At 36.1% G+C, this 26,519-nt stretch overlaps 1 protein-coding gene across 3 annotated transcripts in view; it reads right to left on the minus strand.

Annotated features, from left to right (window-relative positions):
- Nucleotides 1–1,352: 1,352 nt before the first annotated feature.
- PEX1 (peroxisomal biogenesis factor 1) overlaps nt 1,353–26,519 on the minus strand; it is a 25,432-nt gene continuing 265 nt past the window's right edge. Inside the window, exons 2-24 of one of the 3 annotated variants that reach the window (XR_001519724.2) lie at nt 24,887–25,030; nt 22,893–22,976; nt 22,536–22,650; nt 21,674–22,446; nt 20,238–20,357; nt 17,999–18,122; nt 17,632–17,741; nt 16,239–16,339; nt 15,297–15,429; nt 14,558–14,654; nt 13,306–13,476; nt 11,913–12,067; nt 10,496–10,685; nt 10,138–10,307; nt 9,216–9,350; nt 8,562–8,626; nt 7,581–7,723; nt 7,400–7,503; nt 6,260–6,436; nt 4,469–4,699; nt 2,803–3,000; nt 2,330–2,495; nt 1,353–1,647 (exon numbers count right to left, since the gene is read on the minus strand). Coding sequence is in view for 2 of the 3 variants with exons in the window: in XM_015619570.3 (XP_015475056.1) it covers nt 1,563–1,647; nt 2,330–2,460; nt 2,803–3,000; nt 4,469–4,699; nt 6,260–6,436; nt 7,400–7,503; nt 7,581–7,723; nt 8,562–8,626; nt 9,216–9,350; nt 10,138–10,307; nt 10,496–10,685; nt 11,913–12,067; nt 13,306–13,476; nt 14,558–14,654; nt 15,297–15,429; nt 16,239–16,339; nt 17,632–17,741; nt 17,999–18,122; nt 20,238–20,357; nt 21,674–22,446; nt 22,536–22,650; nt 22,893–22,976; nt 24,887–25,030 (3,756 nt within the window). In the remaining variant the exon portion in view is untranslated. The remainder of the gene's footprint in view (nt 1,648–2,329; nt 2,496–2,802; nt 3,001–4,468; nt 4,700–6,259; nt 6,437–7,399; nt 7,504–7,580; nt 7,724–8,561; nt 8,627–9,215; nt 9,351–10,137; nt 10,308–10,495; nt 10,686–11,912; nt 12,068–13,305; nt 13,477–14,557; nt 14,655–15,296; nt 15,430–16,238; nt 16,340–17,631; nt 17,742–17,998; nt 18,123–20,237; nt 20,358–21,673; nt 22,447–22,535; nt 22,651–22,892; nt 22,977–24,886; nt 25,031–26,519) is intronic. The other 2 variants (XM_015619570.3, XM_015619571.3) reach the window with 2 other exon arrangements.

Genomic DNA, 26,519 nt, shown 5'->3' on the forward strand with positions numbered 1-26,519 from the left:
GTTTAAACTAACACTGAGCTTGTTCACTGGTAAAATTCCTTGCATGGAGGAAGGAGGATAAACAAAGATTTGGAACCTAGGCTTCCTGGGTTTTAAGAACATTTTCCATGACATTATAGTACAAAATTTTGTTTGAGGACTGATAAGACCCTGGCATACAGCAAACCTTCCTTTTTAACTCTGCAATATAATACTTGGCACTGAATACAGTATTCCGATTAAATTATTCCCAGTGTGAGGGGCAGTACAATAATCTATGGAATTGTCTTTGCTACCATCACAATTAGCCTGTGACTGGTCCTTTCAGATTCAAGTATCAGTGCATTACGAGACAATCAGTACTAGGAAGGTTAAATAATTTCCATTCTTAATGAATTTTGTACAATCATTATCTAGACCTAAATTGAAGAATAGATGCTGCTGTTAATTTTGGCTAATCTGGATGCTTTTGTAATATGTGAAGATTTCTTTACCAAGTGAAGAAGATATAAAAAACCCGCAGTGTTCTTTAAACAATTTTAACAAGGACAGAGCTGGAAGGCCACCTTCTTATAGAGGCTCTGGGTGTAGGAAAGAATATCGACTGATAAATCTTTAAGTCAGTAGGTGAAAGAGTAAGTGAAAACTCCTATTGGTACCTGAGAAACTGCAGGAACTAATTAATGAAATTAACTAGCCTGAAGTTTCAAATGCAAGTATTTGAACTGGTGATAATATAGTATTTCCTTGGCTTAGAGATGAAGACTATTTTGAAGGGGAAGCAAAATGCTGTGAAAGGGTTGAACAGACTCATGGGAAACATCTCTAGTTTTCTTTCCTGCCTCCTCCTTCCTTCTGCCTCATGTTAAGATCTGGTTATCTATGTATCAGTTAAGGAACACAGCTCTTTACCAATCTCCATGTAAGACAATAGTTGTGAATAATTTCAGGATGTAACATTAGAGAGCTTCCAAGCATCTGAAATATTTTTAAGCAGGAAGAAAAGGTGGGGTAAGAAGGTGCAGTTGTTGTGAAATGCAATTTGGTATTCTTCTGATTAACAAACAGTGGCAGAAAAGAAGATGCAAGTATCTTGGTCTTGTTTTTCCTGCTATAGCTGGAAAAGTATATTCTGGAAGTATTAGTCTAATTGTCTGAGAATATACATATGAAGTACCACACTCCTCTAAGCCTTCCAAAGGCCATTAGGGAATAGCTTTATAGAGTATTTTAAAAACATATCCCCCATTAATATTACAGTCTATTTGTTGCAAGGGAGTAAGCAGGGACAGGAAATCATTGTTGGATTTTGGCAAGTAAATTATTAAAACCCAAAGTTTAAAAGTTTATATGATAAACAACTGGACAGAACGTAACAAATGTTCTCTCAAAAAATTTAATATCAATCTAAAGGAGGACAATTTTCTTCAAAATAAAATGTGACATAATTTTACAGCATGTAAGTTTAAAAGAAACTTATCTTCACTGCTGCATTAATAAATCCATATGAATATAAATAATCTGATTTCATCATATCTGTAATTTCCAGTTACAGTTCAGCAATTACAAGCAAATACAAGTTACTAAGCTAGAGTAATTTTTTGTCCTGGTCTGAATGTTGCACCAATCTGTACTTTACTCTTCTTGGGATTCTGAAAATTATCATACCTGGAAACAAAAAAAAAAAACAAGACATTAGCAAATTCTTACAAAATGCGGTTTTTGTGTCTGCCTCTTCAGATGCATATTACTGCAGCACAGAACTCCAAATGTTTAAGTAAATGTTTTTGGAAATGAAGAGTGCCCATCTCCTCAGACCTGGGGACCTGGAGGAGTTATCACCCATAAACCTAACTCAGAGAGCTCTCTGCCCTGCTTCCTTTGTTTTTTTTCCAAGCATTTTGATCTCATTCTCAAGACACATTCTCCTTTTCAGTATGTTTATACCTCTACAGATTACTGCCTTTCCCAAACACAGCAGCTACAAAGACCACTAAGATCACTATATAGGGCCAAATTCCAGCATTTTGAAAATACAAGGAGCTACTAAGTGGAAGCAGGAAGGACCTAGAACTTAAAGAGCCTCTTTGTACTGTTATAGCTCTTAACATACTGGTCTGTTATGGGGGTTCTGGTCTGTTATTTCTAGGTCCTACATGAAAAAGACAATTCATTGGTAAAACAGTTTCCCACTATGTAACTTAATATTTCTTTAAAAACTGCTGTCAAAACCTATCAGCTATCTGCTGCCCATCTCCACATTTAATTAAAATCATTGTGCTTCTGATGTATAAGAAATGTGGTAAGACCACATCTCCACTGAATTCAAAATTACAAAAAAATTACTTACAGTTCAGTGAAATGCTTCCAGTCATCCTGACTAATGGATGGTCTCATACCCTGAAGAGCAGTCATCAGATGAGACTGGGTAATAGTTAAAGTGGTCTTGGGAAGCATTGATTGATTAAAGGTGCTGTCCTCCTTGAAAAGAGCCATGAAGAGACAATGAAAAGTTTCTGCAGAAACACAGTGCCATCAGTAAAATTAACTATGGAACCTCCCCATCAAATGTACAGACAAATGTATTAAAAATACGGTCACAACTTTCCCCCCTCCATATTAATAAATAACAGAAATAACTGTTGAATTATATAAATGCTAACATCTGGCTTATTTTCATCAAACTAAGTTTCATTTATCTTTGCTACTTTTGTTACATAGTATTTAATATTATTGCAGAAATTATTTACTGAAATCCCAATAAGTGCAGAAAGACAACAGAGAAGTGTTAAGACTAAATAATAATTTTAGAAAGTGCCATACTCCATTCTTGCTTCTGTAATTGGCCTTGCTAGCATTGATTTCTGTCCTCAGGTGCTCTGCTTGCTGCTCCTGGTTCTCCAGGGATCCTTCTTGAGAAGCTTCTCTAAACATTGCAGGTTGTGAGGATACAACATCTCTGTGAGTGATGCTGGTAAGGTCATAAGTTATGGAGTTTGGACCGGACAAACACAGAGAGCTCTAAATTGATCACAAGAGGAAATACATTAATTCATTATGGATCCAAATAAACAACTCCATCATTAGGAATTAGCCTACAATTCAATATAAGCTTACCTCCACTGGCTAAGAGAGTACTTCCTCTTTACAATATATTACATATGTAATTTTTTGAACAGAAAGTTTTAAGTTAATATGCCAAAGTGTTTGGGCAAAAGGCCAAATTAGAAAATCGAGTGTTTCATGTCTGGAAAATATGTAAGCATTTTTGTAATGGCCCATCTAACAAAGAATAAAGGTCTCCTAAGTCCATTGCTTTAATTACTTAGAAAAATCAGTGGTTCTGAAATCTAGATAAGTTTATGTAGTTAGCTTTGGAACTTAAATGTTCATCACCTCCAAATTCTCTCTGTACTTGATAAGCAAGCACCTTTCCAATTCAACAACTTTAGGAGATCAAAGTCCTCGTAGAATCCTTGCTGAAGAATTTTCATAGTCAGAGGAAAACTAAGTCTTTGAAGTTAGATTAATCAAACACTATCACCCATAATGCAAGATAAAATATACCAAAGCACCTTAGCAGTCAGTAGTTACTTCTTTAATGTCAAAGTTATTTTTGGCTTTAAGAATCAATGCAAACCGGTTTTGAAAACAAGAGTCAAGAACTTTGATTACTACTTGTAGTAACAGTTCTACAACAGATTGAAATTAATTTTGAAAATTAGTTTCCCACAGATCACACACAAATTCTGAAATCATGTGTTCACTGTAAGGAGCTCCGAGGCAGCATACCCTGTTCTGCTGACCTGCCAGCCAAGAGAGATCAGCTGATCACTGTGCAGGTGCTGGGCAGCCAACCTGCACATCCCTACCTGCAAACTGGCCAGAGAACATGCTGCTTTCTGTGCAACATGGTGCATCAGGAATTCTTCTTCTTAAAGACAATGATGGAAGCTAAGGTTTAGTTCTGTCCTTCTTCAAAATTCTATGGTCTGATTATTCTATTAATGCACATTTTATTGGGAATTGAGGAAGGTTCACTGATTCTTGAGACTTAATTCTTGAAAGCTGAGTTGTCACTCTTTAGTAATAAAACTAAGTTAAAGAAAAAACAAAAAAAAAAAAAAAAACAACCACCAAAAAGTCAAGTAGTGTTTTAGCATTGAACTTTGTAAGGGAACAAGCCTTTTGACCAGAGAGTAAAATCTAATATGAATGCAATTTGCTTAATTATAAAGTATTAAGCAGTAATCTGGGATTTTGATTTTAAACTCCTGCAAGGTTGCAGAGAAGTCCATATTTCATTTTCTCAGATCACATCCTTCCACCCCCTTCCTGACTGTTGACTACTAAGTACAATGTGAAGACAGTCTGAAGGTCGAAGGAGACATAACTGTATTTTTAAACTGAACCAGGAAAATTACATGTTTATTTCTGCTTCTCAACTAATAATATTTAGAAAATTCAAAGCATTAAGTGAATAATTTACCAGCTCTGAAGGAGTTCCATTTCCCAGCTCTGATTCATAAGAGCTTCCAAAATAAAGGCGATATATGTTGGACCTTGGATCTTCAGGAAGCAAGTCAGACATGTCTAAAGAAATAAGAGAGTGCTCTAGCCCCGCTTCTCCATCTATTGCTGAATCATCTGAGCCACTGCTGTGGTTAAGAAAAACCATGGAAGAGAGACTGAAGTCACTATCAGAACTAGATCCAAAATCCTGTAACAAAGAACAGAACATTACTAGAGTTAACTTGTAACAAACTACAATTAGAAATACATGAAAGGATTTGATATACAGTGCAAATGAGAATATCAATTTACATTTGATTCCAGTACTAATCTGTCTTTCTCTAGGAGTGTATTTCCAAATATTTTGTTAAGAAAATTTAATACGTTTAAGAACTTTCTGTCTTCATGCTAGAAAAATAATTTCAGTAGATAATTTTAAGGTTTTGTTGCTTCCACTGCCTCACACTTTCACTAATAGCAAGTATTGGGAAAGTTCACATATGTGTTTGTGTTGTAGAACTGTACCACTTCTGTCTCAACTTTACCCACCAAACAAATTAGTATTTTGTGCAAAATGCTCTAGGAGGCTGAAGTGAGTCTACTTTTATAGTGCCTAACTGCTGTAGTTGTTTTAAGTCATAGCCACTACACTTTAAATGCTGATGTGGAAATCAGAATTGCTGCTTTAGACTGGTGTCTGCAAACCTCTTTTCACCTCTATCAGTCAAAAATTTCTGAGTGCACTCTACCAAGCATATGGATATTGTAAATTATATACATGTACCACTGAAGTTCTAATATTTTCTTCCTTCACATCAACGGACTGCCTTGTGCTCTCTCTGGGGTGGGTGCATACCACTCTGGAGACCACTGCTTCAGACAACAATCTGTTCCCATGATGGATAATCATGAGGTATCAATCAACTACTTACTTACTGATGTTACAAGTGAAGGAAGTGTTAGGGAAGACATGCTGGAAATCCCTCTCAATACTAAGAGTCACATCCTTAGAGCCCAATTCCTTGGTAACAGCTGGGGCAAAAAGAATTCAAGAGGGTCTCCTTCATTTGCACCCCTGACCCAACCCTTCCCTTTGGCCACCGAGTAGTGGAAGCCATGGCAGCTCCCTTCCAGCTAGAACCAGAGGGCAGGGGGGGAGAGGCGTTAAAAATATGAAGAGAGGTGGCTGAGCAGAGGCTAGAAGAGGAAGGATCTGTCAGTTACATGAGGGGTACAAACCAAGGGTAGAATCCTGTACTTGGGAAGTTCAAGTACTAGCTGGTGCCTGGAATATGAGGCAGAGCTGGCCATTTCAGGTATTGCCACTTCTCTCCTGACTTCAGTCATACCCAGTCTACTGGAACAATTCCCCAAAACCCACCAATTTCTTGTTTCCTCCATCATCCAAAAATCTGTCATCTCAAAACTGAATCTGCTATCTGCTCCTAAGAAATTCAGTGTGGGATCCCCTCCTGTCAATCTGTTAGTTATTCCTCACAACTGTGATAAACACATTTGGGCTTACATACATCTATTTAACAATAAATACCTATCGTTAAATGAGAAAAACCTGATGTTTAGGAAGTATTTAAACCAATGGATTATTCTTGTATTTTTCTACAAACATTTTAAAATGTTAATCCTCTGTATAAAAATATAAGAAAACATAATTTTGCTAAAAAAACTAAGGATTTATACAATTAACTCTTTCAAACATATCAACATAAAAATAAATAGGAAAGACTTCTTCTATACCAGTTTTATTTACCTGTGTTAAACCTAAATTTAAATTAGTATGGATTGCTTCCAATTGGGCATTGTATAATAAAGCTTTTAGGTCAGCCCCTGTGAACTGTTCTGTTTTTGATGCCAAATCCTGAAAGTCCACATCATTTGCCAAGGACAGGGAATGACTGAGAGCTTTTAAGATTTCATAGCGTGAGTTCTGGAAAAAAGGAAAAAAAAAATGTCAGTAAAGCAACCTGTTATTTTCCTTGTCCTGACTGCTAGATGGTGCTTTGGCCCTGTCACCAGGCACTTCCTCTCTGAGGAAGGAAGGATCTTTTTTCAAGAAGATACTGCCCTAATACTAGAATGATACTACCATAACCAAATGTGGTATACAGAGAATATATTTCTTTAATATACTGAGCCAGTATCTGGGATTTTTATATATGAAACACATAAAAATATGAAGGTGAGCTCTGCTCCTCATACATCCTTTTGTAAAGAAAAGTATGATGAAAGTTAAATGTTTCTGTTTACCTGAATAATCTTACTCTAAAGCAGAAGTTTAAAACAGAAAAAAAAAAAAAGAAAGAAAAAAGAAGAAAAGAAAAAAAAGAAAAAAGAGAGTACATCTATGTTTCTAAGGCACAGGATCATCATATATGATATATATCGTATATGTCAGAATGAAATGATGTGGTGGTATTTGTTAAATGTGTGAACTAATCTGAAAATAAGCAGTGCTAATGTTTTCTCATAAAATGGGTAATCAGGGACACACACTGTAGAAACACAAAGGACGGTCTATGGCTTAAGCAAATGGCAAATCCACTGGACTCATATTTCAAAGAAAGATGGAGAACATTATACACACTACATTGCATCCAATTTCTTTCTGCAGACTAGTTCCCTGCTTTTTAGATTTTTTTCTTTTAAATCAGCTAGATCCACAGGATACGACCTGATCCAGAATACTGTAAACAGCCTTTTCTTTCTCCAGTTTTATGTGAACACATTGACATTAAAATCAGTGAAATTATCCTGGATATAACTGGAGCTGGGAAATCAAGTCCACTATTTTCAAGTTTGAAATGCCACTACATAATACAGAAAAGGAGAATAAAACTCTTTAGTCTGTTTTTTTTCCTTGCCTCTCATGTGAAATTAACTGTTTCCTCACCTGATCAGGAGGTGGACAGTACAGGCATTTATCCAGTCGACCTGGCCTTAACAAAGCAGGGTCAATCAAATCTGGGCGACTGGTAGCAGCTAGCACATAAACTCCTTAGGAAAGTGAAGAAAAATGCCATTAACATCTGCCAAACTTCTGCATAAAAAGGAGCACACAGGTAAATTGGTACCTTGCAGGCCTTCCACACCATCTAACTGAGTCAACAACTGGTTAACCACTCGGTCAGTAACTCCTGTGTTGTCGTGACCTCGGCGAGGAGCAATAGAATCAAACTCATCGAAGAAAACAATACAAGGCTTAGCTGCCTGAGCTCTAAAAGGGGGAAAAAAACCCAAAAAAACCAATACTTATTTTTCTGTTTAAGTTTCATTCACAGGTATAATTGCTTAGAAATATTGAAAGTAATTGCTTTTTGCTTCAGAGAACAGTTGTATTTACTGACAGAATAGAAAATCTGCTTTCTGTAGAATTTAAGAGGTTCTGAAAACTGGACTGCAATAGAATCACGGCTCAGTTTTAGGACATACTTTGCACTCACTTTATCATTTCTAAGTGCTCAACTGTCATATTAATATACATGAAAGCTCTAAAATCCAATCAGTGCAGATGAGTTTTAGGCTGACAGACAGCTAACAAAAAGACTGCCTACATGGTAAGTTGAGAGTTGAGAAGCAAAGGCTGTGTAGGATATGTTGGCAATATTGAGCACTGAGGGCCAGTAGGAGCAGATTTGTAAAAAAAGAACTACTGGCATTGAGGACTTCAATACCAACTTTAATATGACCCTGGGTATTGAGTGTGCATTACTACTTGGAGTACAGTCAACTGTCTTTGGAATCATCTGAAAAGAATTCAGGATGTGTTTTCCAAGACAGTTCTATGATGTGAACCAATGCACTGTAGCTGGAGAGAACTGGGAGTTCAGCTTCAAAAGCAAATTCCTCATTGGAGCCAAAATGTGCAGCTCTTTAACAACGATGGCCAGGTTGATCCTGCCAAGATACACCCATCTGGTTCAGCACAACTGATTATTTCAGATAATCAGTTTTTATGATCTGATGCCATGTCTCTCCTCAGACAACAAAATTATTTATTTGTGCTTCAATCAGTGAAATTTATCGATAACATCACAAATCTTTACAAAACACACCTGTTAAATATATCTCGAACTGCTTGTTCACTTGCTCCAATGTACTTGCTGAGCAGCTCTGGTCCCTAAAAAGATATAATCAGAAAACAGTACTTATAACATGTTTCTTAGTTTTAATGTGTAATTCAACATCAGCATATATTTTGCATACTAGACTGAATTTTCTTGTAACCAAAACAGTTTCATCTCTGAACAGAAGAGCCAAGGGGTCTAGATAAGCCAGCAGAGTTTTTCAAGCATTCCAACTTGTTTAAAAGTAATCATTTCCATTTTTGTACCATAACTGAACATGTGTTACATTATTTCAATGCAAAGGTTTGCACTGTATTTTAAAAATGTTTAAATATACTGCTCAATTTCATTTTCCAGTGGAATAAAAAATGGTGTCATTTTACAAAAAAATGAGAAAGTAAGAACACCTAATTAAATTTTATAATTCTGCCTAATGGATAAGCATACCAAAAAAAAAAATCTCAGTACTAAGAAGTTGAAGGAATCAGATGTCCAGAGGGATATCCAGAGAGACAAGCAAAATTTTACATGTGAGTTTCTTACTTTAGTATTTTGCCCTCACAAGCACATGGTTTCAGGCATTATGTAAAGTTATTTCATATAGTTAATACAATGAATCAATTAAGCTTAAACTCTTGCTACCTTAATGCTGATGAAATTCATTCCACTCTCTCTCGCAACCACTCCTGCCAACAATGTTTTTCCTGTTCCAGGTGCTCCATACAGCAAAACTCCTGATCTTTGTCGTATGGGCAGGCTTGCAAATAATTCTGGATACTGGAAAAGAGTTTCAATGTGATATATTCTAAAATAAGCAAGTATTCTGTAATGTACTGTAACTTCACTGACTAGTGATGATTTCTGTCTAAACAGAATACATCTAATTTATTATATCCCCAGTATTATCCCAACAGCTCATATGGTCTGTTTTTAGTTTACCTGGGGCTGAACTAGATTCCCAGGTTTCACAGGCACCTAAAATACAAAGTGGGATTTTCCACCAAGAGGAAACAGGCCAGAATAGGGATGGACTAGAGCTTTATATTCTCCATCCTGGTAGTTCTAAATTCCTATTTTAATCACTGAATGATATGATCAAATACATCATTCAGTCATTTCTTTGAAGAGTCAATGCTCAATGGCTCACCTCAACATTCAAGTTTTAAGCAAGGCAGAAAGGCCAAAGTAAAATAAAGTCAGATAGATGGATTGTCATTCATCTGAGAGAAAATACTCCCCTAGCAAAAGCACTGCAGAAAACAGCTGGAAATGTTGTCTTTACAAAGCCTAATCAGAAGCCCTGCAAACAAGTGTGGCAATACTCAAATACTGTAGAGAAACACTTGCTCTGTAGTAAAGCTGAGCCATTGCCTTTTGTATTTGGAAGAGAGAAGGAGAAGGAGAAAGTGTTTTCCAGTAGCTGAAAACAGTTGAAGACTGGAAAGTTAGAAAATCATGCCTGTCATCTTTCTATCTAACACTTTCCAAACCTTAAAAAAAAATAATTCTTCCCTACTAATATTATGTACAAAATTCAAATAACTAATTAAAAGGAACTTAGTACCTTTGCAGGTAACATGATGGTATCCCTGAGCATTTGCTTCACATCTTTTAAGCCACCAATCCTGTCCCAGCCAAGGTCTTTAGGTTTATGAAGATTGACATTTCTCAGAGCTAATGGAGTAAAATCCTTTAGAGCCCTTTGAAAATCCACAGTTGACAGGTTCAAATCTGCTAAAAAAAAAAAAAAAAAATCCTGAAAAAAACCCAATGACACAGACTGCCAGTAACAAACTCCTTACAATATGTAACAATTAAAGATATTTTAAACATAAAAACTGGGGGTTTCTTTCTGTATTATTCCACCAGTTCTGGATAACAGAAGTAAGACTACGAAATAAGAGATTTTGTTGTCAACATACCACCATCATCTGATGCATTCTGGTTAGAAGCACAGGTATGAATGGCACGATCAACCAGCATAGTAAAATCTCTAGCAACAAAACCTTCTGTTTCCTTTGCAATACACTGGAGGTCAAGATCAGAGAAGTCCTTTGGATCAGAATTCAGTTTTTTCTTTATTATGGAATACAGCATTTCACGTCTTTGGTTCTGTAAAACAGAATTTTAAGTCAAACTCAAGTGTGTGTTGAGTTTACTATTTATATGGAGTTCAGGAATTCAGAGAGTAAATAGGTATGACTTACTAAAATTTCCCTAAATATTTTCATAACACCAACCCTTTAAATAACAAAACCTAAGCAATATAAACAAATGCTAGTTCTTCAGGTGCACTTCAATAAATTCACCAGTTTTATAATTTTAAATATTCACCTCACCAGAGTTACTTTAAATTCAACATTAGTAACGAAACATCCCTCCTTCCCCAGATTCTACTGTTTTACATCTATTTTTAATGTTTTCACAGGAAAAAGGACATATTTAATTTTGTCAGTATGAGCAGAGAATACATTTGAGATGCAATATATTGCACTAGATAAAAACACTTCAAATAATTTGGTATCTTTTGAGACCTTGACCTTTCCAGTGATATCTCATCCTTATTTTAGTATTAGTATTAAAAACAACAAAAGCAGACTTGCAGGAAGTGGGAGAAAGTTAAACTGCATCTAAGACAGCATCCCCTTCTCAGTGGCTTTTAATTGCTGGCTTGTGACTGAAGACACAGACAAGGAACAACTCATGTTAAATACAAATGAGTCATCAAGGCACAAGGGTTTCAAAGTATCTGTTTTCTCCTGCATCAAAGTTAATACTGTTCATTCTTCTCTCTATTCATTTTTCTTTTCAAACTGGACTATGTTCAAAAGTAGAGGGATAGCATTAATATGGAAAAAAATCTAAAACTGTCCTATAAAATTGACATTTAGTTTTAATAACATTTTTAAATACATGTTCTACGGACACACTTATGTCACTGAACTGAAAAAACACACGTTTGATTTAATTTCTCTACCTTGATGACTTATATGTTCTACAAAGCTGCTCCTTCAGCATCCCCTTAGAGATAACAAGGAGACATGCATATCTCACCTGTGGTAGACAACTGACTTATGTTGAACTGAAATGTCACCCTCCTCTTACCACTGAAGAGTGAGGCCAACTGTGAGTTTTCACTGGATTACTTTTAAATTTTTTTTAACTTTATAATGACAGATATAAGTTCTGAGGTACTTAAGTATCACAAAAGAACTCTTAAGATTTCTGGATTTTTTTCTCATCTTCAAATGTAACCTATTATTTTTCAGCTGTTACAGCATCATATTTGAGGCTGCTGGGAAAGCAAACAACATTTTAACCATTTTTATTTGAATTTACCTGATCTGGAGTTCGAATACATTTGAAGCACTGAAATACATGAGTTCCTTGTGCTGAAACCAGGGAAGGATGAAGCGAATGTTCAGACTGACTCGTAGCAATTAATGCAATCAAACTCCCCATGGAAATAACTTCTTTCATCAGATCTTTCAAAACTAAACACAGAAGATATTGCTGCATGAATTGCAAAAGAACAAAAATAACCCTAACCCAGAGAGCAGCATTAGTGCACACAAAATATAACAGCTTTGTAACATGTTATTTTTATTCCCATGTTTACAGTTGTTTTTTTAAACTAGGAAAAAAAAGGTATAGTGATTCTCTCCAGGGCAGCACATTCCATTAAGAAAACCCCAGTAGAAGTGCTTTTAAAAAACTGATTTTGTAACGCCACTAATGATATCTACTTTTGTGTGCTATTACTCCCTCCATGCAAACAAAAAATAAAAGTTATAGGAAAAAAAAACAGATCTTAAGCCTAGAAAATAAGCACTCCAGGAGAAAGGTAACATATAAAAGTAAAAAAAATTAAGGATGCAAGGTAGATCTTCAAGGAAAAAAATCTTTAAAACTCTAAAGCTCAGTTGTATGCATTATACCTTAATTAAAAGCAATAGAAAACCAAACAATTCTGCATGTAACTTAGCACATCTTTTTAGGAAGAAACTATAGTAAGATTTTTCTGAATTTCAAAAGTATTTCAGTAAAAATTATGCTAACTCCCTCAAACTGAGCTAAGAAATGGAAGGCATTTTTTGCTATGGCTGTATCACTCTTGGTAATTTAGATGTAATTTGCAATTTAGCACTGTCTAGACTTTGAGGAATAAAAAGGAACCATATACAGGATTACAAACTACAACTGATCATCTTATTTTTAACAGTTTTGGATTGTTACATTGTAAAACAAAACAGAAGTTCTACAATGTATACCAAGTAGGATGATAGAGAAGTTGGTACTCATCTAGAAGAAGCTGGTTCTCAACAGCAGTAAATATCAAATTGATATATCACTGTAGTTATAAATATTAATTATGGAAAACAAAAAATCAATTTATTAGTAATTATTGGTTAAAGATTTATTTAGATTCCTCTGCAGTTTGTAATCAATTGCAACATATTTGAATGTATGAGTAACTTAAAAAAGAATGGAGAAGCCTCAAACACTGGCAGTGGTACTGACAACAGGCACTACCAAGCAGCAGCAGTGGTGGATGCACATTGGATCCAGAGTGCATTATTTTGATTCAGCTAGGGGTCCACAAAGGCCTACATACCATAATTTGTGAGTCTCTGCCTGAATATCACAAAAATGATACAGACAGAATTGTTCAGGTAGGACAGTACAACTCAGGTGTAAGAAATTCTAAGTTGCAAAGGCAGAACAGTATTACCATAAGCAAGTCTATTGCTTTGAACAGTTTCAGGGCTGTTCTCATGCTCTGGTGTAGAAGGTACTCCAACAATGTGATCAAGATCATCCATCAGAAGAATGGATGGCTGTCTCCATGCTGCCTCTAAAAAAGCTTCTTCCACATGTTTCCTTATGTTTACTAATCTTTTTCCTAAAACAAAATACTATTAGAATGACACAAAATATCAGGAAATAAATCAGACTGAGTGCATCTTGCTCATAATGTTTTGTCTATTTTGACTTCACATCTATAAATCCAGATACCAAGATTAAACCAGAGTCAAAAATCACTAAAGGAAAGAGTTCAGATCTTCAATCAAAAAAGTACTAGAAAGTTACACATGTTCTAAAATGAGATTAATCATCTTTTACTAACCACTATAGAAGCCTACAAGTCTAATTTCCAGACAGTTAAAACCAGGGAAATATGAGCCACATTCTAAAATAGCTACTAAAGAATCCTGCAATTGGAAGAATTTTCCAGAGCAAAGGACCTAGCTCATTATCAATCTTTCCCCTTTTCTCTGGTGCAAGGAGCTCCAGCTTAAGCAATGGTTTAAGCAAAAGAAATATAGTGAGGATAAGGGCTCCGTAAGAAAACAGCTGAGTATTTTCTGCCCTTGTAACAGCAAGACTATTTAGGAAGCCAGTGAAATGCAAGAGCAGAAAAATGCCTCCTTTGTGCTCTTCTTTGTGCAAAATCATTATTTTGAACTCACAAAGACTAAAGAGTCATCTCATTATCTATAATCATGAGTGTTAGACGCCTATTGCCAAATACACTAGATTAGTAAATATGCCACCATAAATCAGGTTTCAGTTAGTCATTTGATCCTTTCTTTGGTGCCCGTGTTATCCTTTCACTGAATGCACATATTCTTTAACACTTACAGTTTGTTAACAAAACATTTGTTTCAGCTAGCATAGCTGAAAAAACACACAGTTCAATTTTTGCAACTTCTTCCTATTTTGTAAGAATTAGAAATTAGCATGGCAAATATGGTTTGAATTGGTGGAGGCATGTGGGACAGAAACTGGTAAGAGCGTGAAATAAACTTACAGTAGCTGTATTTCCATCAGACTGTTGAAGATACTAACTGTCAGGCATCAAACATCCTTGCAAAAACAGCAAAAATGCTAGAAAAATTATTCAGACCAAATATAGTAACTTCATAGCTGCGCCTCTTTATTGTACAGCAAACATTCAAGATTAAAAGAAACTATTATCATACCTCTTAAAGCTTTACAGTCAATTATTTCTACATGAGCATCCAGTTCAGTGAAAGCTTCTTTGCAGATGGCCTTTGCTAATGTTGACTTTCCACTTCCCTACAAAAATAAATGTGAGCTAAAGTAAATTGACAGAGCCAATGTGTTTCTGTGTTTATGGCACAGTATGCACCAGTCAACAAGCTGGGGAAGCTGTACACACACTGGGTTTATTCCTCAGTAAAACTATATATGTATTCTGCATCTGTATCACCTGGCAGGGACCAAAGCTCTAGAGTGAAAAAACAATAAATTCAGAGTGGATACATCCAGTACAGTGTTCTGATTCCACTGAGTTCAATGTTAAGACATCTACTAGGTTCAGTGACATACGGTATTAAATGGATCACTCTAAGAGGCAACAGGAAATAACAGTATCAACTCCAAATTTTATGTTAGAATACAAGAGAAAAGATATGCTTTATTTTCATTTAAATACTTCAAAGACAAGAGGTGCTTATTATAATAGAAACAAAAAGTAGATTAATCCCCTATTGAAATGGCATTGGTAATCTTCAAAATGTGTCTGTGTGTGTGTGATAATATTTTACTGAATTATCTCTGTTCAATTAACTGCTCTTTTTTTCAGCTTGTTCTTTATTCTTTGGAATGTGCATAGTACCAAAGAAAACTAACATCAACCAGTTTGTAACTATGGAAAACAATGTGCAAAGGTTTGCAGGTGAAAGCAGAAGTGAGTACCTTTCCTCCTGTGAGAAGCACCCCTCCACTTCGCAGTCCCACAGCATTAGCAGCCAGCTTTTGAGATAAAGGACGCCCCAGAAGACTGTGGCTTATGTGTTCAAATAAAGATGTTCCTAATTTGCCCACTCCTCTGTAGGGGAAAGGAAACATTAAATGGCATAAGGTAGTATCAGTGCACACTCTGTAAGCAGTAAAGCTTGCACTATGGGGAAGTTAGAATGCTGACAGACTGTATTCTCAGCTGCCTTTCCCAGCACTGACAGCACACTATCAAAACACTCCAAGCCGCTCACGTTTCCTCTGCCCCATCCCTTCACGTTGGCTACACAGTACCACTGCTTTCCCTTGGACTTAAGGCCACAGCACTCTGCATTTCTCTTCTCAGCTGATGACTGTGACGAAACTTTTAGGAACTACAGTTCTTTGAGAACCTTAGCTGAACAAGTAAATAGGTAAAGTTACTGGGGAGTATGGATTGGCAGGCTGCAACTTATAAATTTTGTTTCATTTGAACAACCCAGCTAAAATCACCCAGCTGTCCCTTGCTACTATGTAGAAGTCTGTTCATACTACTTAGAACAGCAAAAATAGCTGAACTATAAGTACTTCTAAAGCTCAGTTCTGAGTTTCCATGCTGAGGCAGTCTCAGTTCTGAGACCTGCTATTCTACTGGCAGACATGGTGAAACTTTCAGTATATGAGTACCTTTAGACACATGAAGTTTTCTATTCACTGCAGTAAGACCATTCAAGGACAAAACTAACCATCTGCATAAACTAGGAAAAAGTCTGAACGTGACACAAGCCAAAAGATGCACAGTTTTGCTCAGAGCTGGCATACCTTCCAAAAAGTCTGCATTTCCACCAATGTTATTTTTTTTCTAATTCTCATTCCCATTCCCTCCCATGTTTCTATGTTTTTTCTATGAAAATGTCTCACCCTAAATCACTTAGTTTGAGGTATGGAAGGTTCTTGTCTCCATCAGTCATAGGTGGTTGGTTGTCATCATCAGCTTTTCTACTTACAGGATGTAAAAGAACCTACAACAAAGGAGAGTAAAGGCTTCAGATGACATATAACTATAGAAAAAGGCTATGGAGTGATCAGGCTATGGAATTGTGCAAAGACAGCATTGCATCATGTATGCTTTGCTGTGCTTTAAGAAAGGTCCACCAGTGAAATTGAAGAGATACAACTACATCCAAAATACAATTTACTGTTGACAGTAATTTAATAATGTAAGATTAGATTCTGGTGCAAGTGCTGTTTATAACAGACTGTGCAGCCCACTATGCCTTCCCCTACCTGCAGCTTATTCCTTCTCCTGTGCCTCCTGCTAGCAGGAGAGCTCATGAGGCAGAACAGTGAAACTGATCAGGAGTCTGGGTGAAAAGTAACTTCACAAAACATCTGTCATGAATTTTTCCATCTTGTTCACTAGCTAGTATGTTAAACTAGCTAGTATGGAAAGCTGCACAAACAAACAGGGGTTGCAGAGGTTCACAAGTAAGAACAGGCTTGTAGGAGATGTTGACACAGCTATTAAGAAATGCATTTTGCTCTTTCATCTTAGTTGCAGTCACTTGAACAATTTCTAGCCTTCTTATACTTCACCACTAGTAAAAGAAGACTCATTTGATTATCTTTTTAACAGCAATTTTAAATTTTGTAGCCAAGTTCTATTCTAAACAGCCAAAAAACACCTTTAATTCTCCACCAAACTTCACTGTATGTTTAAAAATAATTAAAAAAAACAACACTATCACACTCCAATAACCATAACCCTGAAGTAACAGGCAGATCAGATCAACCAGAATTTCTAATGGAAGCAGTAATTCTAATATTAAATAGAAATATTTATTCTCCTGAGAAATGAAATATGGAATAAACAAGGCACAGAAATTATATTAGAAAAAGGCAGGGTGAGTGTGGTAGGTTTGAATGGGGAATATGTCTCATCTTTGCCAGAACAAGCTACTGTTCCTGCCAGATATACTGAGAAGTGGTTAAGTACCAAGGGAGAGAACTAAGTATAAGGATGGTAAATATACAAATAAGGATGTTCAAACTTGGACAGTACTGACTTTCCTCTCTTCTAACTGATTTTTCTGAGAGTTTGATGACTCCGCGACACTCAGTGAAAAGCATGGCATGCCTGGAATTTCAACAGGTCCTCAAGCTACAAAATTACATAAAGGATTTAGATATAAATTAATGAACAGACTGCTATTATTTACTTTAAAAGGGAAACTAAAAATATACAAAATACAATATATTGTAAAAAAGTATAACAATTTAAATTACTTGATACCTGATACTATGTGATATTTACTTGTATATTTGTCTTTTGCAGCAAACTGGGACTCAGCATAAAAATATTCTCAGACTTATTTTCTTCAATGTGCACAGGATGCACTGCACTAAGGACAAACTCCTCCATTCCTGTAAAAACACAATGAACAACTACTAGAACTCCAAATAAATTCAGTTTTCATTCCTCACAAGATAAGACAGATTAGAATAATACTACAATATAATCCAAAATGAAAGCATAAAAAAGGTTAATCATTATTAAAAAGTAACTCAAGCTTACACTTTCAGTGTGAAGAGGTATCAGTTATGTTAAAAGGTGTATACAGAAATTAATTGGCATACTGGCTAAGCAAATTCCATAGTAGACAGGACAGTATTATCCTTGCCTTCTTTAACAGACAGATGTACACAGTCTGTGCTTGTCATTATCCATGGATGATCATCAGTAGTGCAATCCTGCAGCCAAGAACTGAATGCACATTTAACATCATCTTCATGTATATCTTTATGCTAAACAGGAAAAAGGAGGAAGGTAAATAAAACCAGAAGTTCATAAATAAAAATGTTTTCTTCCTGTGCATGAGACATTTTTTTCTCTTATGGCAGCAGAGAGATGGAAGAAGATGTATGAGATTTATTCATTTGGAAAACAGCATTTTGCCAACAAACACCATTTCTATCAACTGTTCTAGGGAAAGCATTTGTGCAGCCCCTGCTATGGACACAGCTGAGTATTAGACCACCTCTAAAGATTTTTCCCTTAGAATGCTGATCTGAGGGCAAGGAAAAGCTTCTGTTTACATTTTACTTATCTGCCTTCCCAGATCCAAGGGCACTGCTCAGTGCCTGGGTTTAAAAATATGTACCAATATTGACCTGAGACTTATTTCAGGTGCCCACTACACCCCTCTCTTCCTTGTATACCCTTTTACTACAAAAAGAACCCTGGGCTTATCCAGTTCAGGGGCATCACCAACAACCTTCAACAGGCAGACAGAGATGAAGCAACTTATCCCAGATCACCTAGATAACTGGAATAGGAAAATAAATTGAGTCCAGATCCCATATCTCTTAGCTAAGTTCCTACTCACAGATGCCTAATTCCCATGTAGAAAAAGGCGAATCAGTGAAGATGCTGGACGCAGTGCTCAGATAGGAAAATGAAAGTTACTCTAACAATTCTTTCTGCATTTGTCTGTTTTCCTTCCAAGAACTAAAAAATCCTTTAACTGAATTAGAAAGGAAAAGGAGAAATCTGTATTTAAAATATACAAGAGCACACATCACTACTTTTTTCATTATTTTAGTAGACTAATGCCAGACTATCACAGAATTTTCTGAGTTGGAAAGGACCCACAAGGATCATAATAATAATCCTTTTATCTCCAAAATAAAACAAAATGCAGTTCTTCTGTAGGTAAGAAACCAAGTTAAAATACTGGGGATGAAGAACAAACCTACCTAAGCCTTGCTATGATGGCAAGTGCTGCATTTAAAGCTTCGAGGGGGAGATAACATGGGAAATAATCAGGCCAGCATCACACAAGTTATGAAGAAATACATAATTCCAGAGATACATCAGATGGACTCTGAGAACTGGTACTAAGTATGTTCCTACTGTCACAGATACTCACTCAGAACATGTCTCCCTTACAGGAAAACTGAGGGATTCAATGATACAACTTAAAAAATTAAGTATTAACCACGAGGAAAATAAAAAAGAAAGCAAAACACTAAACAGCACATAGAAATGATGATACTTTCACTATAATTGTCTGGGCATTGCAGTGTTGGAAAAATTTATGCATGTCTTCTCCCAGAAGACTTAAACTGGATATTTACTTCTTAACCCTATGACTCTTTTTCTCTTTTGTGTTTCTTTTGTAGGTTTAAAGGCATGCGCTTAATATTTGCTAGGTTTGAACCCATATTAATGTACTTCAAATGAAGGTTTGATGCAAAATTATTATTATTACTGCTCTTTTGACAGTGATTTTTTTTATACTTGAGACCTAATTTAACAAAAAATGTGTATTTTCCCTACCAATGCCATGTCTCCTTCACATCAACATCCTTTTTAATAAGAAAGACATCAGAAATTCTCAAAATTTGAGAATAATGGAAAACCCTACGATTTTAAATGTGCTATGAGTTAAAAGTGCTATATCCTTTAGTAGCTTCAGGAAAACAGCAAGTCAAAATTGAGAAGTTAAATTTTCTCCATCCTCTGTGGTATCTACCAGCTTCTTTAAATAGGGAATTGTTACAATTAGCAGTGTAACTATCTGGAGTTGTCTACCAAGAGCAACCCAGATTTAATGGCTTGATGTTTACAGTACATTGATCAAAATAAAAATACTAGAAAAGCTCTGTTTAAGTAGATCACAGCAACCAATTAACTTAAATTTACATAGTCAAAATAAAAAAACAAGAAATTACACCCAAAAAAACTTCTCTGAAATTATTTCTATAGTCAACAATAGACAACTTCCAGATCATCATCTAACCAATTAAAACAAATAAACACAACACCCTCCTTCCCCCTCCTCCCCCGAAATTTGACCAGAGCAACATTTTCAGCTTCCCACTATATGAACAAGTATGTGACCAGTAATATCAACTCACTAAGTTCTGTTTGGGTTGCAATGTAAGAGATACAGGAATTTTAGGAATAGATTCAACTGACTTAATTCGGACCGTTGAATGTATTTCAATATGTAGTTTTTTTCGCAGACCATCTGCAATCTGAAATATTTAAAATACAAGAAAAAAAAAGTATTAGGAAGCAAACTAGCTTTGACAGTGATATCCAAATCTTACTCTTACATGCACACTTCTAGTTACCTTTTATCCTTTTTATGAAAGTGCTCACTACAACTGATCTTCTACTAACTCAGTAAACCCAAAAGAACATGTCCTTAGAACATTGCAAGAATGCTCTTAGTATAGGAGAAAAACAACAATTTAATTTCATTTGCTGATTAAAATTAATTTTACGTGGGCAAGTAAATATATGTAGACCATTACAGAGACCAGAATTAAGCACCTCTGCAACAGAGAGATAGAAAATCCAGTCTCCCCTATATCATAATAGTCAGTTTGCCCTTTTAAGGAAACTCCTTTTCAATCTGTGTTATTTTAAAGCTTACACCAATTTGAAAACATCTCATCAATATTTCTTAACTGTGAGAGACTTTATGATTGCTGGCATTTGGAAAATTGTTACTTCTGTCAAAAGATTTCATGGCAAAGACCACTGCAGGCTCTTGCTCTCATTCTTAACACAGCAGTGAGAGAATGGTGAGAAATGTATTACATCAAAAAAGCTAACTGGTGATATGGAGCACATTTTGTTTGTTTTTGTTGATCGCCCATACTTCCAGGAAAGAAAGAATATAATCAGGCAGTATTTCTATCAGAACTAGCTGAAATATCAGCATCCCCATACCCAGACCTGTGTCACCTGGCAAAATGGCAGATGAAAACAGAACAGTTTAAATTATACAAGCTGGTTATTTGATATTAATCTTCAAGACGTATTTTTTAAAGAGTGTGTAAAAGGATATGCCACTAGGATTGTCATATTGACATATCCATATAAAAGGATATGTCATTAGGATATGCCACCCCATTACTTACTGTTTGATGACCCCTAGGTCAAGGCATGTTTCAAAGAATTAACTGATGAAGAGTCTTATTATGCAGTACTGAATATATGCAAATAAATACTTTTCTCATTAATACAATGGCTACCCACAGATTGTAAAGAAAGCATATATTCCCTTCAAAAACGCTGGAACATCTTCCTCATTTGGTGTAAAAATGCTAAGCATGCAGAAACACAGAGTACACTGTACATCTTGGAGGATGATGGTAAGTAATGTAGTCCAGAATGAGTACAAAGCACAGCTCTAGCAAAACAGTATTTGGTTTTAGTAAACTCTAGTCTAAACTAAACAAAGTCTACAGCCCAAAACCGCACATTAAGTAGTCAGTTCACAACTATCCAATAGAAAATATTATAAAATAATAAGCCCAAAATATAGTGTGCTCAAACTGACCCAAACTCTTCCAGCATGCAGGGCTCCCCCATCGTGGCCATACTCTATGACACTCTTTAGGTCTTCAAATCCATTCCAAACGATCTGAACAACAGATCCCTCACTGGATGCTTGGCCAGTATTAGAATTAGAAGGATTTTTTTCTTGTGTATTAATGAAATGATTTTGCTTTTCAAGTGGCAGATTTTGTTTTGCTTCTTGATGACGCGCTCTTGGGGAAAGCAGCTCATTAATTTTCCCATAAGATACTACAGGATTTGGATCCAAATCAATATATTCTAAATTCCATGGAAAAACGTGAACAGCATTGCATTTCAGAAATTCATGAGTGGTGGATACATTCTGTACGCTGGGAGGCTGGGACTGACATACTCTAAAAATGGAATCCATGTGAATTAAGTTCAGCAGCTTGTCTTTGAAGGCGCTCATTTCATTATTATCACACAAAGTCTTTTGTTTCTGCTCTGATGTATTAGAGAAAATGTTCCCTATGAAATTCCATATATTTGGGAGAACATTTGAGCCAAATGTCATGTTTGCATCAGCCTTACTCTGTTCAAGGACTCCAGACTTTAAGTAAGGTTGTTTGGCAAAAGGATCCTTTAATGTGTCTTCTTGTTCCATGTTATTTTTCACAAAATTTTTGAGCAAGATGTCACTTTCTGTGGCAGGTGTGCTGGTGATATTCTCCTCAGGTCCGTGTGTTTTGGGACATATCAGAAGCTCCGTGCATGGCTCTAATCTCCCATATGGGGCTGCTGGCACAAGTGTACCTAAGTATGAGCAAAAGATGCCAATGAATGCATCTACCCCTGCAAAGCAGCTTACTGGAGGTGCCTCGAGAGCCTTGAGTACTGCTTACCAATTCTGATGTAAACGTGGGTGTGCTGCTCAACCCAGACAGGAAAGATGGCTCTTGGAAACACCACTCGAATCTGGTCAAGAAGATGTCTTTCAAGGGAGGAAGCATGCAGTTCCTGGGGAAATGTGATACCATCATAAATTAAATACTGCACACGTTTTTAACATTTGTTTAAAGAAAGAAAAACTGTATGTCTCTTACAAATACACCATTTGAAATATAAAATACAACTAAACTCCTTCACATTTAGTATTTTCTTAAAGGCTGAAAAGAATGGGGCATTGTGCAAAAAAATGCAGAGTCAGAATCTCTGTCATCTGTAAGACAAGAACATGAACAATGAAGGGGTTTTATTACCAGAATTTCCCAATCATCTGCTGTGAGTGGTTCCACTTCTACTTGCTGACAGGAGGACACATGGGAACAGGGTTCAAGAAACACCTGGCAAAAGTAACAGCAAAATACTTAACTCCTTATTTATAAATATATAAAAGCTCCATCTTTATTCCAACTAGAAAATTGACATCTTCATTTCATGTTTTCGCTACTTGGAACACACACCATCCTAATGACACTATGTAATTCATAAGCAGATGAGTGCTCAATGGATGGGAAATGGATCCCATTAGGTTCGGGGATGTCAATAAGCAATGAGTATTAAAAGCATCAGGAGTTGTATCAGGCGATAAGAAATAATCAGTTTTTAATACAGCTTGATTACATAACGATCTTTCCATTTTTTTAATCTTTATTTTTAAATCCCTAGGATTTTAGAAAGTTGAAAAATTCATTTACTTGTGCATAAACTTAGAACCAGCTGAAAAATAAAGAAAAAGTACAATAGAAAAGCAAGCCCAGCTCCTTAATGAATGGTTTCATAGGAAGCAGCCCCACCTCCACAGAACAGTTTTAATATCATGTGAATCAAGAGGAGCGGTAAAAGCTGTTGTGGCTTAGGTCTTTCAGAATGCATTAAATACAGACTTCAAAAGTCAGTTTTTGCCAAAGGTTTCATTTGACAAAAGAAACCAACAATTTGCAAACAACATCTTGCAATTAATTTTCAAAGAAACATCATTAATTTTTTTCCTGAGATAAAACTAGTTACCTGTCCTCTGAGAGAAATGTGTTACGTTGCCTTTAACAAAAGTAACAGTCAGTTTTGAAATCCTCTATGTCCTTAGTTAGAAGCAATAATTGAGAGGAATATCTTTTCCCCCACAGCAATAGAAGATCATTCTATTATGAAACACAGAAAGCATGTAACTCCTGAATCCAAAATGATGGTGAAACTACCTAATTAATCATGTATTCATTCGATTGTACAGATGATTATTCCCAGGCCACAGCTGGGTGAGGTTTTCTTAGGTTTCTTTTGTCAATTGTTTTCCTGTTGAAGGTTATTAGTTGCTAGAACTGAAAAGGATAGATTCCTGGCTGCTCAACTACTAAACTGGAAATTTCTGCAAACAGATACATTATTTCTAGAGAAAATATGTTTAAAAGTAAACAAGCAAACACAAAAGTAAACAAATGTAAACAAAGTAAGATAATACATTGCTCTTTTGAGGTCTTCTACTATGTTGAACTAAATTTTGTATATAAGAGAATAAGTAAATAGAATATATTGTACAATAACACTGCTTGTGTAAAGCAGTACTTTTGTATTGTTGTTTATTTACATGTCTACCTATTAACAGAAAAAAAATCTTTTGATTTTGAGATTTTAGTAGTCCTGTGTCAGAAAACTGTCTGCCTCTTGGGCATCTCTAACTTCTGCTCAATGAAAGAGTCATTTATGAGAAGTTTAACGAAGTGTTCAAGGGTAAGAAGTTAATGTACAAGAAGTAGATAGATAGATAGACAGATAGACAGACAGATATTCATAAGAGATGAATACGAATATTCAAAGAGAAAGGGACATATGGTGATGGGGTGAAAAAAGGGATGAAAATTTAAACCCCAAGTAAGTTAAACAAGAATATGCAGAAAGCCAACAGCTACTTTAAAACAACAGAAACTTCAAGCAAAATATTCCCATTCCAAATTTTTCAATTGCTTACAAGTGTATTTTCTTAAAATTAATGCCACTGAAGATAGTTGTTCCAGCCCTGCAAAGACCCACCCAAAAGCCTATCCTAACATTGTTTAGGCAATTGTTAATGGTTTAATGAACAAATCTTTCCATGTCCAAGACATTTCATGACAGTTAACTTTTCTCATGAGCAGATGTAAACGGAAAGACTGTTTAAATACACGAAACAAGGTCACAGCTAACTCATGAAGTATTACCTTTTCACTTATCTTCCATACTCTTTATTTGAATAGAAAACAAAGACAGAATTTCAAACCTGTTCTCCATCTGTGATGCCAAGTTTCTCTGCCAAATGTCTGTTAATCTCTGCAGTATTTTCACTCCGGTGATCTCGATGCCTAGTTTCCATCCAGCTCAAAAATACTGACTGATGACCACAGGATACTTTCACAGCTTGACCCTATGAGTTTCAAAGAAAGAAAATAAATTAATATAAAACCAGCTAAGTAAGATGACTATTAGACAACCTAAAACATATTTGATTAGAGAGATCAAAGGAATTAAACATATTATCTGGATTTTACACCTTGTTTGCACAACTCTCAACACAGAAGTGAGCACTGGTTTAAGTTCTTAAACACCTTTCTATTTTTATGGACTATTTTTAAGTAAGAAAATTAATTTATTTTCTTCTGCATGATAAGGTATCAATAAATATTTTACAGAAATATGTAACTGCACATTTGTATTTCACAAATGAGGAAAAGAAATAAGCATATACTTTGATTTCACAAAAATAATACCATTTACATGGTCTCCAAGTGTGCTTCCATGATATATTTAAAGTAAGTCAAAAATCCCATTAACTCAGACCAAAATGATTTTATCAATCTGTTTCAGAACTACCCAGGTATTTTGATGTCAAACTGAAGAACTTATCTAACATCTTTTGCAATCGGATTTAGCTTTTGACTCCATTTATCCCTTTTCTTAGTATTTTTATTCATGAGATGTATTTAAGACACTATTTCTATCAAGTTTTCTGAGATTCTATCTTTTCATTTAGCAACTCAGGTTAAGCAAAAGCAGGAGTCCACCGTGACAAACAATGTACAGAATGACATTATGAGATTTCAAAGCAACTGCACTCCTATTTCCTCTCCCTTTCCAGCAGACGCGTAAAACACTCAGAAACTGCAGCTGAAATGAAGCTCGCATTTAATACTGCATTTCTTCCAATTCCACTAACCTCCTTCTACTAACATAAAGATGAAGGAGCAGGTTTTTACAAGCCTACGTTGTTTTCCTGTTGTGAAATGCCCTTTTTGGCCTTGAGAAATCAGGAGGTTACCCACGCCGAGGGAGGCCGGCACGGCCCAGGGGGCTGTGCAAGGACTCCTGAGCTTTGCTCGCATCTTTCTCGGCTCATTCCTGCCATTTTCCACCCTGTTCTGCTGCCACTCTTAGTGCTGTGTACATGGCACAAGAAGTACACGGTGTCTCTCCTCCCGTTTCCATGTGTGAAAGGTTATTTACAGTGCAAGGTGCACTCCCTGCACCTGATGGCGCGTCCTCAGCAGGGCTCTGTATGACGGGAGTGCCTTTCTGTAGTGACACGTTTTATTTATGTACACCAAGAATGAGGATTCTGCATGGATTTATCACCTCTTCTCCTACTCGAGTTAAACATTTAGCTATTATTCGCTTAATGACAGCAGGTTACGGGGAAATCCGGTATGAAAAAGGAAGTGTTGAGAGAGACGCTGCCAGACCACGTTGGGGAAGAAAAATTCCAGCGTTTTATTAGGAATGGATAACGATACTGGGCCACGCATGAAGCGAGGGGAGGAGAGGTTCCCCAATGTTTCCCCGTGAGGGGTCCCGGCTGCTGGGAGGGCTGAGTCGTGAGGGAAGGGAGGGCTCTGTATCGCTATGGCAACTGGATGCGA

Source organism: Parus major, chromosome 2, assembly GCF_001522545.3.
Source record: "Parus major isolate Abel chromosome 2, Parus_major1.1, whole genome shotgun sequence".
Taxonomy (NCBI): Eukaryota; Metazoa; Chordata; class Aves; order Passeriformes; family Paridae; genus Parus; species Parus major.